This window comes from Protopterus annectens, chromosome 6.part0, assembly GCF_019279795.1.
Source record: "Protopterus annectens isolate FY-2018-M chromosome 6.part0, PAN1.0, whole genome shotgun sequence".
Lineage (NCBI taxonomy): Eukaryota > Metazoa > Chordata > Ceratodontiformes > Protopteridae > Protopterus > Protopterus annectens.
This window is the reverse complement of record NC_056737.1, coordinates 1,944,425,310-1,944,440,943: the sequence shown is the minus strand read 5'-3', so window position 1 is coordinate 1,944,440,943 and position 15,634 is coordinate 1,944,425,310. Positions and strand designations below refer to the sequence as shown.

General features: G+C 36.8%; 1 protein-coding gene across 2 annotated transcripts in view; it reads right to left on the bottom strand.

The window, feature by feature from the left end:
* Positions 1 to 15,634, bottom strand: part of PDE1A (phosphodiesterase 1A) — a 2,023,853-nt gene that overhangs the window by 290,868 nt on the left and 1,717,351 nt on the right. For both annotated transcript variants that reach the window (XM_044075254.1, XM_044075255.1), the window contains exon 12: positions 1,736 to 1,817. In XM_044075254.1, coding sequence (XP_043931189.1) covers positions 1,736 to 1,817 — 82 coding nt within the window. The remainder of the gene's footprint in view (positions 1 to 1,735; positions 1,818 to 15,634) is intronic.

Sequence of the window (15,634 nt, the reverse complement as noted above, 5' to 3'; positions counted from 1 at the left end):
TGCAGATATTTAGCAGCAGAGGCTAATGAGTTTGTATGTGTGCAATCACTGCTTCATTCATGTTGCTATGACTATTTACAGTGTACACACTGGCAAGAGTTAGCCACCATCTGGGCCATAACACATTCATAGGCATCATCATCATCATCTTGCTCGTTTCCAACTACCATCACATACACAGGTATTGAAAACACCCTGACAATTTAAAGCTACAATCTGAAGTTTGGCTGTCCTTGGATACTGTCCCCTACTAGTGAACAGATGTTTAGACCATATCAAATTTGTATTTGCATAGAATCTGACAGATGTTTACAGTAGAAAACAAGTGCCCACTGTCCTGCATCATAACATTGCTGTATTGCCAAACAGCCTCAGTATTATTACCAGTGCTAAGAGCAAAAGCTTCACTCATTTGAAAGACTCAATGAATGTCTTATCTTAAGAAAACTGCCACTGTGATCACACATTCATCACTCTTGAGTAAACTAGATACTGAATAAGTCATGCTAAAATAACTGTATGATACTCTCCACTGCTTAGCCCATATCTGAGAAATTAGTTCTTTTAAATACGGCTGTTCAAATGATTCAAGCCAAGCCACACAGCATAGTGCTTCAAAGAGCCAATCAGCATTGCAGACAGTGAGCTCTATAAAGTGCAATTCTTACTTTGTGCTCTTATATTATCTGAGTGTATTGTGCTTGAAGGCTAAAGCATGTCCTATCTCAGTGACAAAAAAACAGTTCAACACTAAAGCTAGCATAAAGCCTGTCTGTGTGGCACAGAGGGTTCAAGCACCAACCACCACATACATTATTAATATTTAATGAACAGGTCTGGCACTGGAAGAACTAGGCAAAGCATGGTGGGAGTGAGTGGCAGAATTCCAGTGATCTAATGTAGAAAAAGGAGCAATGGCTGTTTTGTTGCATGCATTTGCACTGAGAAACTAAGCAGTGATTATGAGGGCTAAGATAGTACCTCAACAATATAAAGTACAGATACAACTCCTAACACTAAGCTCTGCAGACATGCTCCCCCTATGAGAGCACCATTTGTTCAAGCCTGGTGATCACCTCTGCCTAAGGTATGTATCTAAACCCCCAGAGAATGTTCTGCCTAGATAACATATCAAATGGTGTCAAACTCCACACATGTGAAGAGCATACATAAAATAGTTATCTCCAAAGCATCCCCAATGGTTCTGTTTCTCTTTTGTATTTTTAATATACGTGTACGTGCACACAAAAAGTTGTTTTATGAATGATGTGATCAGAATCCATTGTTATACTACCCTTAAGAGGTTTGCTTATTTACCAAGTACATACAAATTAAAAGGGATCTGAGCAAAAGAGAGTGAGCTGCAAAGCTACTCACTCACTGTCCTTTACAGCATTCCATTCATGGAAACACTGAGACCTTCTTTGTGCTGAGTATTGCTAACCTACATGGCAAATGCTATAAATACCTAATTTTCTTTGACATTTACGGACATGGTATAAACTGATGTTAAGAAAACAGTGGAAAATTACAAACTTCTAATATGAATACAAATGTCTGACTGACCTGAGAATGCATATATATCATACATCTGGAAGAAAACCATTGAAGTAGTTATAAGGAATAGCATTTCATTAGCCGTTCAATACTGTGAATATTTTGCATTTCACCTATTACATATAAACACTGTAATAAGTACATCTATAATTTCAGATAAAGAAAAATGAGGACATACCTATCTGAGACTGAGCAACCATAGTGGATGTTCGATCACAAAGTGGGGAAAATGGAAGACCAAGTTCAGCTTCTTTGTCTCCCTGTTTAAAATATGTACATGCATATTTATTGTTAGTGTCATAAACTATGAACATTTCTATGTGCAAAATAAGCTTGATCACACTTAGGAATTAGCATCAGTGATTTGCAGAGCAAATTTCTATATTCTTCATTTTAACTGCACTTTCATAAAGGCTTACCAATATATACACATACGTATCTTCATCAAGCTCAGCTGTTCTTTCAATATTACAGTAACAAAAGCTTGCTCACCCATTGACTTCTTTATTTAAAATGTATTTATGCCTTTTATTTTGCAGAGTGAATCACCCATACTATTGATGTATAATATAATCAGTTTAGCAGGGTAAATACTGTGTAAGTACATTAATTAGATATCCTAATATTTCATGCTGTAATCACAAAAAATATGGAAAATTTTTTCCTGAACACAGATTCAGAAACAGGAATGTCATCATGTTAATTAATCAATCAATCAATCTGCATTGCTTTTCCTGAGTATGATACAAAGCGCAATATGATGTATACTACGCAGAGAGTACTTTGTGACATCAAAGCTGTAGCTACCACAACATTTGGTTAACTACACAGATGGTTGACAGGTATGCGAGATCACACAATTCTTGGGGTTGGGAAAAATGCTCTTCTCCAAGCATTGTGCAAACTCAGATATAATATGTAAAATTTGCAGGGGATTACGGGGGCATAGCCCTTATGTGGGCAGGGGTATAGTAGGGCTTGCCCCCTTGCAGAAAACAGTGATTTTTTTTTTTTTCATTTTTTTTGCATGTGTCAAGGTTACTTTTTGGTGCATGTATAGTAGCATGCTGACATTCACATTGTCAACATTTTGTAGACGTCGACATTTGGATCTGTCAAAAAATTCAGTAGTCTTGTGTGTGTGTGTGTGTGTGTGTGTGTGTGTGTGTGTGTGTGTGTGTGTGTGTGTGTGTAGATATATATATATATATATATATATATATATATATATATATATATATATATATATATATATATATATATATATATATATATATATATATATATATATATGTATATATATATATATATACATATATATGCATGTCATATAATATCGTATAACATAATATAATATATATATTTGTGTATGTGTGAATATATATGAGTATATGAATGTGTGAATATATATGAGTATATGAATATGTATATATACAAGGCAATGAAACAGATGTGCTGTGTATCTGTGTTTTTTGTGGAAAGAGCTGACATAATTTATTCATTTTTAAGTGGCCATGGGTCTTATTTTTACATTATTTGCGTGAATTGCTAATGGTTTAACTGTACCCTATCTCAAATAATTATCTCAAGGAGGAGGCAGTTGATATGAGAAAGGAACTGAAGTAGTGCTAAGAAAAATAGTGCATATTTTATTTCAGATAATGTTTGTGATTTTTTTTTTAACAGTGAAAGGAGGATTATTCAGTCAGAAATGGTTAATTCATTGAGGATGCCCTCGGTGTGCAAGGGGCTGAAATACATATAAGAAAAATTATAATGAAGCCCTTTTTTGATGATTTTATGTGCTGTCTTCATATTAAGCTGAGAGAAATGGGTTATTCTTGGAGAAAAGGATGTGCATGAGCAGAGATGATATACTTTCAGGAAAAAAATGTCACATTAAAAAATAATTACCAGAACTATTTTTAGACATTGCTAGAATCCTTCACAGGAAATTACTATTTTACTTTTTTTTAGAAAGACTTCTGCCATTAGTTCACAGTCAAAGGAGGTGTAGTCTACAAATGGGGTATTCTGAGTGGGAGGGCACTCTTTGCACGAAAGAATAAGAACTGCATCCCAGCTAAGTAATTATTGTATTTTTTACCTCTGGATATGTTTTACTTCACAGTTATGCCATTCTCCATATGAATGTCTACCTGCAACTACTTGTGAAAGGAAGTAGTAGAGATTTTTTCTCACAAAATTTTTCACATACTTGAAAGATATACAGCATGTATTATTTTTTTTTCTATATGTGTGTGGTATTATAGTTTAATGTAGGGTGAAATAACAAGGCGACAGGATATCTTATCCAGCAAACATGTCCTCTATCAGGATGTTGAAATATTTGCTTTAATTTTTTTACCAAAGAAAGTATTAAACAAATTCATTTTGCTCTGAGAAATGTGCATGTATTCATATTTTATTTTAAAATCACAGCAGTTCATGAGATGATATAGATGGTTACTGACACTGACCCAAAATGTGGTCATAATGCTGAGTTTGTCTGCATCATTTGGTATAGATGATAATGCCACATTTTTTAATATAACGTATGCAGACAAATGTATTTTATTTATTTATTTTGCTATTGTTTAATGGGTGTGTCCAACGGGGTTTAGTCAAAAAAGCCTTTTCAGCAGAGGCCCAGGGAGAAAAGCTCCAATGAATTACAAAAATGTTTAACATACATTCAGTAATATACATGAACAGACATTAAATAATACACATTACCAATTACACATACACTTGCTGATTTTATTACATTCATATGAAAATAAAGGCTGCTGTTACAGTTTAGAAGATAGTTATGCACTAGTAACTGTAAACAAAGAGCATTTGAAGAGGTGTATTAGTGGGTTTGTCAGACGGATAGATTATAAATCATATGATTAGTTGTTAGAAATTCAAAGAATTTGAGGTGAAGGAAACAACTAGGTAAGGCATAAAGTGTTTTTTTTTTTCAAAAAAAACTTTTTATTTTGCATAAGAAATAACAATCATATTATGGATGTCCAACCAAAAGGATTAACAATGTATAGAAAAAAAATAAGAGCTGTACATGTAAAATTGACAAAATGCTCAGTAGAGACTTGTAACTACAAAACCAACTATATACAAAAAAAAAAAAAAAAAAGAAATTCAACATACAAAGTATGAATTGCTCACCTAGTATGCTACCCAGAGAGATAAAAAACATAGAGCAATGTCCAGAAGGTACAACAAGACACCTCACATAAGGATGTAGAGTTTGCTTTAGATAATGGTGAGAACGAGGGCGCTAATCTTTTCCCAGACTTTTGTACAAAGGGCAATTTTTTTTGGACTATTTATAATAAATTTTGTGCTGCAATGTAGGTAAGAGCCATTGTCTTGAAGCCATTCCAGCAAAGTTTAGTATGGTCCAACCAATTTTTGGAGATATAAAGTTTCATGAGTGAGCACAAAAAAATCAGAATGTGTGTATCAGTTCTAGAGAGATCACAAGTAGGTATATGAAGAATGGCTAATTCCCAGGATAGGGTCAATTTGTGGTAGCCCATTTTCTGGAGGCGGGCCTTTAACGAGGTCCAGAGTTTATGTGAATAGTTGGAGGACCATAGTACATGCATCAGGTCTGCATACTGGGATGAGCAGCAAGGGCAGGCTGGAGATTTCTTAGAGTCAAATTTAGATAGTCTAGAAGGGGTGTAATATGCATTATTGTTAATCATTAATTGTGTGTAAAAGAGTTTTTTAAAGGGGGAATAGTCTAAAGTGTTCTTTATGGCATAGGGTTTCTGGCTATTAGTTAATTGGGGGTTGTATTTGTTCCAGTAATTTGAGAAGAGACAGTCTGCATCTTGAATCATGGAGGAAATGAGTTTGTATGAGTTAGAAAGCATTTTTTTCGGTAAAGTCAGGGAATGGACCACAGAATTTAGTTTGGTAAGATCTTGACCTTTGTCCAGAAGCTGTGTGAATTTGGAAGTAATGAGATCTCATAACTGCCGGGTAATACTTAAATATTTCTTGTTGACCCTGAGGATTTTGCATAGGTTGGGAAGTGTTTCGTTGCTGTGTTGGAGAATATCCCAGACTGTAAGATTTTTGATCAGTGGGAAATTGGAGAGGTTGACTGGTAGATTGTTGATTTTAATGTTTGGGTTTAAGTGAAGAGGTTGTAGTAGAGGAAGAATTTTGTCTAGATTTATAAGTTTTAGAATGTCATGGAAGGCTTCAACCTTTTGTTTTATGATAGTTGATAAATTAAGACTGCGTAAGGTGTCTCGTGAGAGAAAGGGAATAGCAGCTGGGTTTACGCTAACGCCCAAAATTTGTTGAAACCAAAGTTTGGCCCAGGTAGGATAAGCATTATAGTCTTTTTTCCTGAGTTTGGATATATATAATATCCTACTAGCGTAGATAATTTAATAATATAAATGGAGGTCTGGAAGGCCCAGGCCACCCCTGGATTTGGGGAGAGTTAGCTTGGTATATGAGATTCTCACAGATTTAGGATACCAAATGAATTTAGCTAATTCTTTACTAACCTTGCATAGAAAGGTTTTGGAAACCGACTGGTCTACAGAATTAAACTGGAAGAGGAGTCTGGGGAGTATGTTAATTTTAATTATCGCTGATCTAGACAGGAGAGAGAGCTTCAGACGTTCCCATCTTTGAATATCAAGAGAGATTTTGGACCAAGATCTGAGTAAATTGTTTTGAAACATAGATAGCTGGTTATGTTCAAAATGGATCCCTAAATACTTAATATCAAGCCTTGTCTTAAAGGGGGAAACAGGAAAAAAATTTGGTTTATGACCCAGAGGGTTTATGGGGAAGATATGAGACTTCTTGAAATTTATCTGGTAGTCTGAAGCTTTTGAAAAAGCCTTTATAGAGTTTACAATCTTATTTAGGTCAGTGTTAGGATGCTGAAAATAGATGATTAGATCATCAGCAAAGGCTGAAAGAAGTATTTTGGTATTTATTATCTTTGGAATTGTATGATATGTCTTTTGACTGATATAAAGAAATAAAGGTTCAATGAATAAGTTGAAGAGGAAGGAAGATAGAGGGCACCCCTGTCTAGTACCATTGGGTATCCTTAAGGGTTTGGATATATTCTTATTAATCCGTAAGTAGGTAGAAGAGTTATTATATAAAACCTTAATCATATCTATGAAAGTGGAGGGAATGTTAAAACAGGCTAAGGATTGAAAGAGAAAAACCCAATTTACCCTGTCAAAGGCTTTTGCAGCATCTAAGGTTAAGGCATATAGTGGGTTCTTTTCTTTTTTTGACAAGTAAATTAATGAATCTAGGGTCAGAGTGTTATCCCATGTGTGTCTGTCTGACATAAAGCCCGCCTGATCGGAAGAGATTATAAAAGGTAAGACTTTCTTAAGTCTGTTGGCTAGAAGCGAAGCGAGAATCTTAATATCAATATTAATCAACGAGATGGGACGATAATTGTTTGGATCTGTTTTTTCTTTGTTGTTTTTTAAGATTAGGATCATCTTTGAAGTGTTCCAGTGTAGATCAGATATGCCATGACTTATTACATAATTATAAACTTTTAACAGAATAGGGGAGATTGTTGAGATGAAGGTTTTGAAAAATTCAGCTGTGAAGCCATCAGGTCCCGGGGATTTGCTTAACTTGAGATTTGAGATAGTTGTCCGAATTTCTTGGAGGTTTAACGGAGCTGAGAGCATGTCACATTGGTCTTTATTTAAGGAGGGGAATTTGATGGAATTCAGAAAGCCAGTCATGTGGTGATGAGAATCAGGATCTAGATTATCCTTTGAGTAAATATCTGAGTAGAGGGTGGAAAATAGTTGTATAATTTCCTGATCTGTATTATATATCTTGTTTTGGAAGTGTAGGCGTGAGATTCTAGGGGGGTCTTGGGTGTTACAAATTATTTTCGCTAGTAATTTGGATGGGACCTGTGCCCATTCCGAGTAAGAGGCAATCATTTTTTGTTCGAATAAGGTTAAAATCTGATGATGTAACTGAAGTAATTGGATCTGAGTTTCAGTTATCGTTTTGTCTCTGAAGGGGTCCGGGCTGACTCTTTGTTGTTTTTCTAGTTCAAGGATCTTGTTTATGAGATTAGTTTCTTTACTCTTATAGATTTGTTTAAGGTACGAGGCTTTGTTAATTATGAAACCTCTGATGCAGGTTTTACATGCAGCCCATTGTATGTCCATAGGTATGCTGGTGATGTCAAGGTTAGAACTAAGGTTTAGTAATGATTCAGTGATTTCTTGAGTAATATCTTTATTGCGAAGCAGATTATTGTTAAGTGTCCAGTTGTTGTAAATGAGAGGGGAGATTGCTCTTGTATCAGGGATAATATTAAGAGAAATCTTTGAATGATCCGACAGGAATCTAGGTTCTATAGAGAGGGTGATTTTAAAGTGAGATAAAGATTCTGAGATTAGGAAGAAGTCTAACCTAGACCAGGATTTGTAACATTTTGAGTAGTATGTGTATAAATCATCTTTAGTTACGTGGTCCATGAGGGAGATGGGATCAATAAGGTTAAGATCATACATTAAGTCTTCTATGGCCAAGGAAGATTGAAAATTATAAGAGGGAGATTTACTAGTACGATCTGAATTAGGATCTATTACAGCATTCCAGTCTCCCCCCACAATTAAATAGTGATCTTTGAAGGATGCAAGAATGTTGTGGATTTCTATAATAAAGGTGTGTTGCTGGGAGCATGGTCCGTATAAATTAAGGAATAGGATCGGTTTATTGAAATTGGGAATTTGTGAGGTAAATAGGCACCATCTGCCATTTTCATCAGATCTCTCCTCTAAGATATTACCTTGAAAGGAATTTTTGATCAGGATCGCCACCCCTCTAGAATTTGAGCTATTCCCCACTGAGACAATGGCTTTTATCCATTTTTTCCCCCCGTCTTTGACCCAGTCTTTCTTATGTGTGTGCGTTTCCTGGAGATAGCATATATTAGCCTGAGATTTAAATAATAGATGAAAGAGGAGCACTTTTTTTGCTTTATTATGAAGCCCTCTAACGTTCCATGAGTCAATATGTAGTGTCATCAGCTCTTAAGAAGAAGGTATTTGTATATTTGAGAGATTATAGGCTAAAAGGGGTAAAGGATTGTATATTTTAATAACCATATTGAAGAAAGGAGCTGAGCCCTTATATGGAATGAAAAAAAAGGTAAGTAGGGTAGCATAGTATTCCTTCCATAAATCCCCGGTGCCTACCCACCCCTCTACACTAGTGGAAGGAGTATATAAACAATAATGCAAGAGCACTTTAGTTATGGTTAGCAAGACAATTCTAGTCAGGAAAGCTTCTAAATAAAATTCTCTAACAATATCTGAAATAACAGTAACTAAGTATATACATATATACAAAACAAAGTATTTCCACAACCAGGTCATACTAGGGCCCAAGCCTAAGCTTCCATGAGCTCAAAAGCAGAAAAAGACTCCGTGCCATAGTAGCTAAGTATAGAAATACAGATGTAGGGGAGCCATAGTAACATGAGGAAAATGTCCTTTAGGGTTGGCAGGGGTAGTATATGTTTGATATCCACTTATAGGTATGAGCAAAAATGAAAAGAAAGAGAAGAAGAAAAAAAAAACCAACAACAAAAAAAAACAAAATACAATACGTATAGAAAGAATAGAATAAAGGGCTTGTAGGGAGAGAGACAGGGTAGAATAAGAATGTGAACACAATATGTAGGGTAGATACTGCACTAGTTAGTTAGCATATACATTGTAAGGCAATGTAGGTAATAGTACACATAACTGAAATGGGTGATCACCTTGTCAGACTATGGCAGCAGTGAAGAATGAGGAGGCAACGACAGAAGTAGCAAAAACTGTAACATTTATTTAAAAGTCAGCAGAGTATATAACCCTGGAACTGAACTATTAAGAATCCAATTGCAAGTAGGTGTTAATAATTGAAGTGAACATGAGACATGCATTTTTTTTTTTTAGAAAAGCATTTTATAATACTATGAATAAACATAAACATAAGGCAGAGCTTATGGCTGTTCTTGTTAAGCATCAAATTAAGTGTCTATTAATTGGTAGAAGTAGTGTATTTAAGAACATAAGAGAGGAAAAATACAAGGAGTAGAAATAGCCTAAGGAAGTGCTAAGAGGGAACAGGCACAAGGATATATTTGATAAAAGGGAAGAGTGTCTGGTTGTAGGATAATCTACTCTTGCACACAATGAAAGTACATGCTCTGCCAAATTACAGTAAGGGATTTTACACAAATGAACAAAATTGTATCGCTGGTACAAGAGATAACTGAGCGCTATTCTTTAAAAGTTAAACACTCAGCATTGACCAGAGGAGGACCCAAAGTCGTGTAGAGTTGAACAGACTGGACTCACATGCTGGGTGTCAGTTATAATGACGAGTAGGAAGGGTAGAATGTTAATAAATCAATTTGAAAGTGTATTTGTGAGTTCAGTCATGCATTGAACTGATCTGCGCTGATGAATTACTTTTGTGTTCGACAATATAGTCAAGCTGTGAGTCTATAAAGAAGTAGAACATGCTACACCTGCTGTACGAAGCAACAGGACCCATTCTGTCTATATCAACGCAGGAAGGGTATCACAATTATTTGCTTGTCGTCAGTTTCCAGGCCAAAGCAATCCGCTGGTTACAGTAACTGAGATCGACAAGGTTCCTATAAAGGTTTGTGACCCAAGGCAGTATATCAGACCCGATTTTTTCCCTTTTCTCTTCTCCTCACCTTTTCTCCTCACTCTCCAAAAAGGAAAAAGAGAATATTGTTGACAAGCCCAATAGACTACAATATCCACGTATGTAGAATGGAGAGAGGAGTGTCAGTCCTGAATGAGCAAGCAGATGCAAAACAGTGAGTCTCACAACACTAGGAATGCCACCGGAGTCGAGATAGGGAGTTTCTGGAGACCCAGACTAGGAAGCTGGGTATGAGTTGAAAGCTTTAATAAAAGCCTCTTTAGCATCTGCTGAAGTAGCGGCTGTAAATCTTTTTTCCTTGTAGGAGAAAGATAGAGTATTTGGATAGCGCATCTGAAACTTCACATTTCTTTTTATCAGATCTGCGCAGAAGGGGGCCAGCTTTTGCCTGTTCAGTTTTATTTGCTGAGGTAGGTCTTGAGTGAAGGTGATTCTGTGTGTATTTCAAGTGAAGTTTCTTTGCTTTTTGGCAGTCAACAGGATGTTCTGTACATCTTGATAATTTAATATTCTGGTGTAGACAATATGTGGAGTCAGTGAGTCTTGACGGTGGTTGAGAGCCCTATGCGCTCTCTCAACTACAAGGTTCCCAACGGAGTTTTCCAATCCGAGTAAGGCAAGGAAGATCTGTCTACACGTTGGGACCAAATTTTGATTCAGATAGGATTCAGGCAAGCCTTTGATTATTATATTGTTGCGACGGCTTCTAGCTTCCAAGTCCGTTAATTTGGACTGTATCTCAGAGAGGAGGGAAGTTTTGTTTTTCATTTCATCTGACAGTGCTTGTATTGATAAGTCGTTGGTAAGCGTTTTGTGTTCAAGGGTGTCAACTCTTTGCAGAATTTGGTTTATAGATTTATTAAGGTCAGACATTTGATCGGAGAAGCCCTGTATAGCAGAGTGAATGGGCTGAAGCGCTGATTTGAGTTTGTCAATGTGGAAGTTTGAGTTAGGTTTTTCTTTTTGGTTTGATTTATTGTTGGTGATGTCCACTGGTATTCTGCTAGATCTTAGCCTTTTGGAGGCAGTATCTTTCTCCGGAGATAGAATCGAGGAGATTTTAGCTTTGGTGACTTGGGTTTCCATGTTTTCTGTGGTGTCTGACATAACTGGTAATGGGCGCTTTTTTTCCCAGGCAGATGGTTGTCGTGCAGGCCTCTTGGATACACGTGGCAGGGGTCTCCTGAGACAGATTAAAGTTACTTTTATAAGTTCTTGTCCAGTAGTAGTCCTTCAGTTCTTTGCAGGTGGATTTATTCAGTTTGCTAGGGCCAGCGACTGTTAAGAAGTAAGGTTAAAAAGCGCTTTAAGACTAAGGACGATAGAAGTACATTAGGAGCTCCGTGGAAAGGGTGCACACTAGCCGACCACCATTTTGGAATCATAAAGTGTTAATATTGTAATTCAGAGGCGAGATGTAAATCAGGTTCAGAGGCAATTATAAATATGGCTATAATGAGGTTTATATTAGAAATATATCCAACACAGCCAATATATCCATCAGCAAGCAGTATTGTGACAGCAAGAACTCTCATCCCTTCTACCTGTCACTCTTGGAGCACCTCAAGGTTCCATTCTAGGCCCACTACTTTTCACCCTCTATACTAACAACCTCTACACTTCTATTCCCAATGCATCTGTCATACAATATGCAGATGATTCTACACTAATCTGTGCAGGTCCTTCATTACATGAACTCCACACACTAACACAAGAATCATCCCTTTCAGTTGAAGCATGGTTATCCAAAATCCAACTTATTCTTAATGCTACTAAAAGTAAAGGTCTGCTCTTTGAACCTACTAGATCCACATCATTAATCACCACCTTTAACATCATGTCCAGTAACAAAACTATTATCTCTCCCATAGAACACACCAAACTTCTTGGAGTACAGATTGATAATAACTTGAGATTTGATATTCATATCTCCCAGACTATCAAGAAAATACATAAAAAACTAGGTACCCTCTATAGAAATAGACATTTTCTTACCAAACATACAAAGTCAATCATATCCCACACTAACCTGATCTCTACCCTCCTCTATGCTTTCTCTATTCTTACCAATCTCAGGAAATCAGACAGCTAAACTTGACTCCTGCTATAACAAAATATCTGGATTCGCCTCAGGCTCCCCATTTAGATCTCATCACTGCACAGCCTTAAGGCAGTTCAATTGGCTGGAACTCCCACAACTCTTATACTACAGCCAGTTTCTCTGGCTCGTAAAATTCTGTATCAAACAGGAAAAAACCTCCTGCACTACAAAACTTACTTCTCCCCCACTCCATTAACAGAACTCTTTACTCCATTAACACATTCCTTCTCAAAGCAACTAAAGCTAATAATACAGCAGGGGAATCACACTTCTCTAATTATGTCAAAAATCCGGAGTGCTCTACCTAGTCACATACCTACCATCCCTTCCTTACCACAGTTGAAGAGATCACTAAAAACTCACCTCAGTAACAATTGGCTGTGTTACTGTATTACTCCAGACTAGATCTAGCGCTATATTACTCTGCTTATTACTCTTCTTACCTGACTGCTCATAGACCTTACGTTGTATTAATGGGCTTAGGACCTAAGATTGCAAATATGTCAGATGGTATCTTGTTTATATTTTTGCTTATTCTTATGTAGTTGAATTCTTAGACGTGTTACTCTTATAGTGATGAATTATTTCACTGTCTGTCTTAATTATAATGTAAAGTTTGTACTAATACCGATCTTATTTGTTATATGTGGAGCTTTTCTCCCCGGTCCTCCACTGATAAGGGACCTGTGTCCAGTGGCCAGGACAAATGTAAAATAAAAAAAAAATAAATATAACAGCGGGAATGAGCAGTGTTACAAAATAATGAATACAGCTGGGAAAAGCTATTACAAGTATTTAGGTATAAATAAAGACTGGTTGTGGGGTACACGTTTTTGGAAAGAAGAGACATGGTGTGATGATATGACAAGCTGGACATTTAAGAATGTATCAGCTAAACTTTTTTGCTTCCTTTGCAGCCCATATCCATTACCACGACAAAGTTAATGGGGATATATTAGGTACGTTGATATAATTTGATATATTAACTATCCATTACTGCATTTTCTAGGTGACTGTGAAGGGTCTCTTGTGTTTTCTTCCTCTTTTTCCTGTGTAACATTTATTTATTATATTATCAGTGATGAATGATATAAAATTGACCGATTGTATATATTAAAAAAATTAGGCACATTCTTATCAGGATACATCAGTGAAAATCAAAGTCAAAGAGGAGGTAAGCTATTTATCATGGTTTTTGAAGGTTTAGTATGACAGGAAGGCTTAGATCTATGTCACATTGTAATGAGAACTGGGTATAGATCGTAACCTGGTCCCAGATTATAGGTTGTTTAATTTGTGGCACTACTCCGTTGATGTGTAGGAGTAGAGGAGACTGTAGATAAGGGTTGTGAGTGTTGTGTCTGAGGTGGGAAAGGGATTAACCAAATCCTTGGTGGTCCATCAGCAGTTCAGACAGCTGCAGGGGCTCTGCTCCTCAGATGTTGGCTCAGTTAGAGCCTACAGGGATGTGACCATAGGCAGGGGGATATCACTGAATAATGAGGAGGAGGAGGAATCAACAAAGGTTTGATAACACTGGGAACCAAAAATTGCCATAGGTAGCGAGAACCTCCCTGAATGAAAGTGTCAAGTTTATGTCTTGGAATGTTGGTGGTAGTACTCACCCTATTATAAGGGCTAAGATGCAACAACTGATATGGAGGGAAGGAGTGTAGGATACCTGCCTCCAAGACACCAAACTTAAAGTCAGAGAGGCTAGAAAATTTAGGAAGAAGAATTTTAAAAATGCTTTTGTGAACAAATAAACCAAGTAGAGGTAAGAGAGGAGTGCTACTTCCGTTTCATGGTTCTCTACAGGTGGTAACTCACAGAAATAGGCTATATGGACATCATATCAGCTCTCTTATGTAGTAATAGCTCCCATTAGATATAATCAGAAAGAATGGGGTGGGAGGGATGTGAAGTGGCGAATAAAAGAGAATATTATAGAGATGGAAGGACTCAGGAAAAGGAAAGATTGAGAGCTCTACATCTGAAGCTCAAGGAGCGCAGTATGGGTCAAAACAGGATAATAGGGATAGAAGGCCCTAAAGAACGACAGAACTTGAACTCACATTATCTACAGAACTCCAGACCCTAGAGTTTAGTAAAATGGAGGCAGCACTATTAAGGAAAGGCCAATTCTGATGGATGAAGGGGGAAGTTAACCCTATATGTATGGCCTGGTTTTGCAAGCAATGACCCAGTTGTGCATCAATTACAGCAATTGCCTCTCAACCAGGAAATGTTATCACTGGAGATGAGACCTTAATAGAAGAATTTCTTTACTTCTGTGTAGCTTGACTCTAACCAGTGTGAATTAAGTTGGAATAGTCATTGCTCTTCCTTGCAGCCCTGGAAAGACCAGTTAGCTTGAATAGGGTGCAGTCCCTTAATATACCCATCACTTGCTCATAAGTAGCACAAAAGTGTCCAAGCTAAGCCTAACAAAGCTGCTGGTCTAGACAGCTTTCCTCTGGAGTTCTATAAGTGGAGGGGGTGGAGTTGGAGAAGTTACTTATGCATATATGCAGTTCCAGGGATTTTCATGATAATGATAGCATATATTTTAATCAGGCATGATAATGTTTAGACCAAAGATTAACAAAGGAATACCTAGGTTTGTGGATTTCTGGCCAATCTTAGGAAAGTTGCTTGCAGCACAATTAGACAATGACTTGCTGGATTTGATATAAGCGTGTCAGAAAGGGTTTATAAAGGCATGAGATATCTCAGATAATTGGTGGCAACTGGCAGTGGTTTTAAGCAAAGGTGGAAATTGCTGTCAGAAAGCAGGTATAGTGTTCTTTGACATTAAAAAGGCATTTGACTTGATTAGTTGGGACTTTTTGTTTGAGGTAATGAAGAGAAGGTAGGCAGGGGATAATTTTGTTAAATGGGTAAGGAGTCTTTATAAAATACTAACACAAAAACTATGTAGCCACTCCACCTTTTTCTGAGGTTGACAGTACAGGGAAGGTCACCAGGCAAGAGTGTCCCTTATCTCAAGGCCTAGTTATAAGGATTTTTTGCAAACCAGCCAATATATTGAAGGAGCAGTTAGTTTTTTTAACTGTATGTTGGATGACTGTATTCAAATGAATTCTAATTTACTTGCAGTGTTTGTTATAGCATTAGGGATATTTCAAGAGTTTTGGGAAGCATCAGGCCTGTTTAGTAACTGTGCAAAGTCAGTAATTACCCACTCTGGAACAAATGGTCATGAAATGAATTCTAGAGAGGATTCCT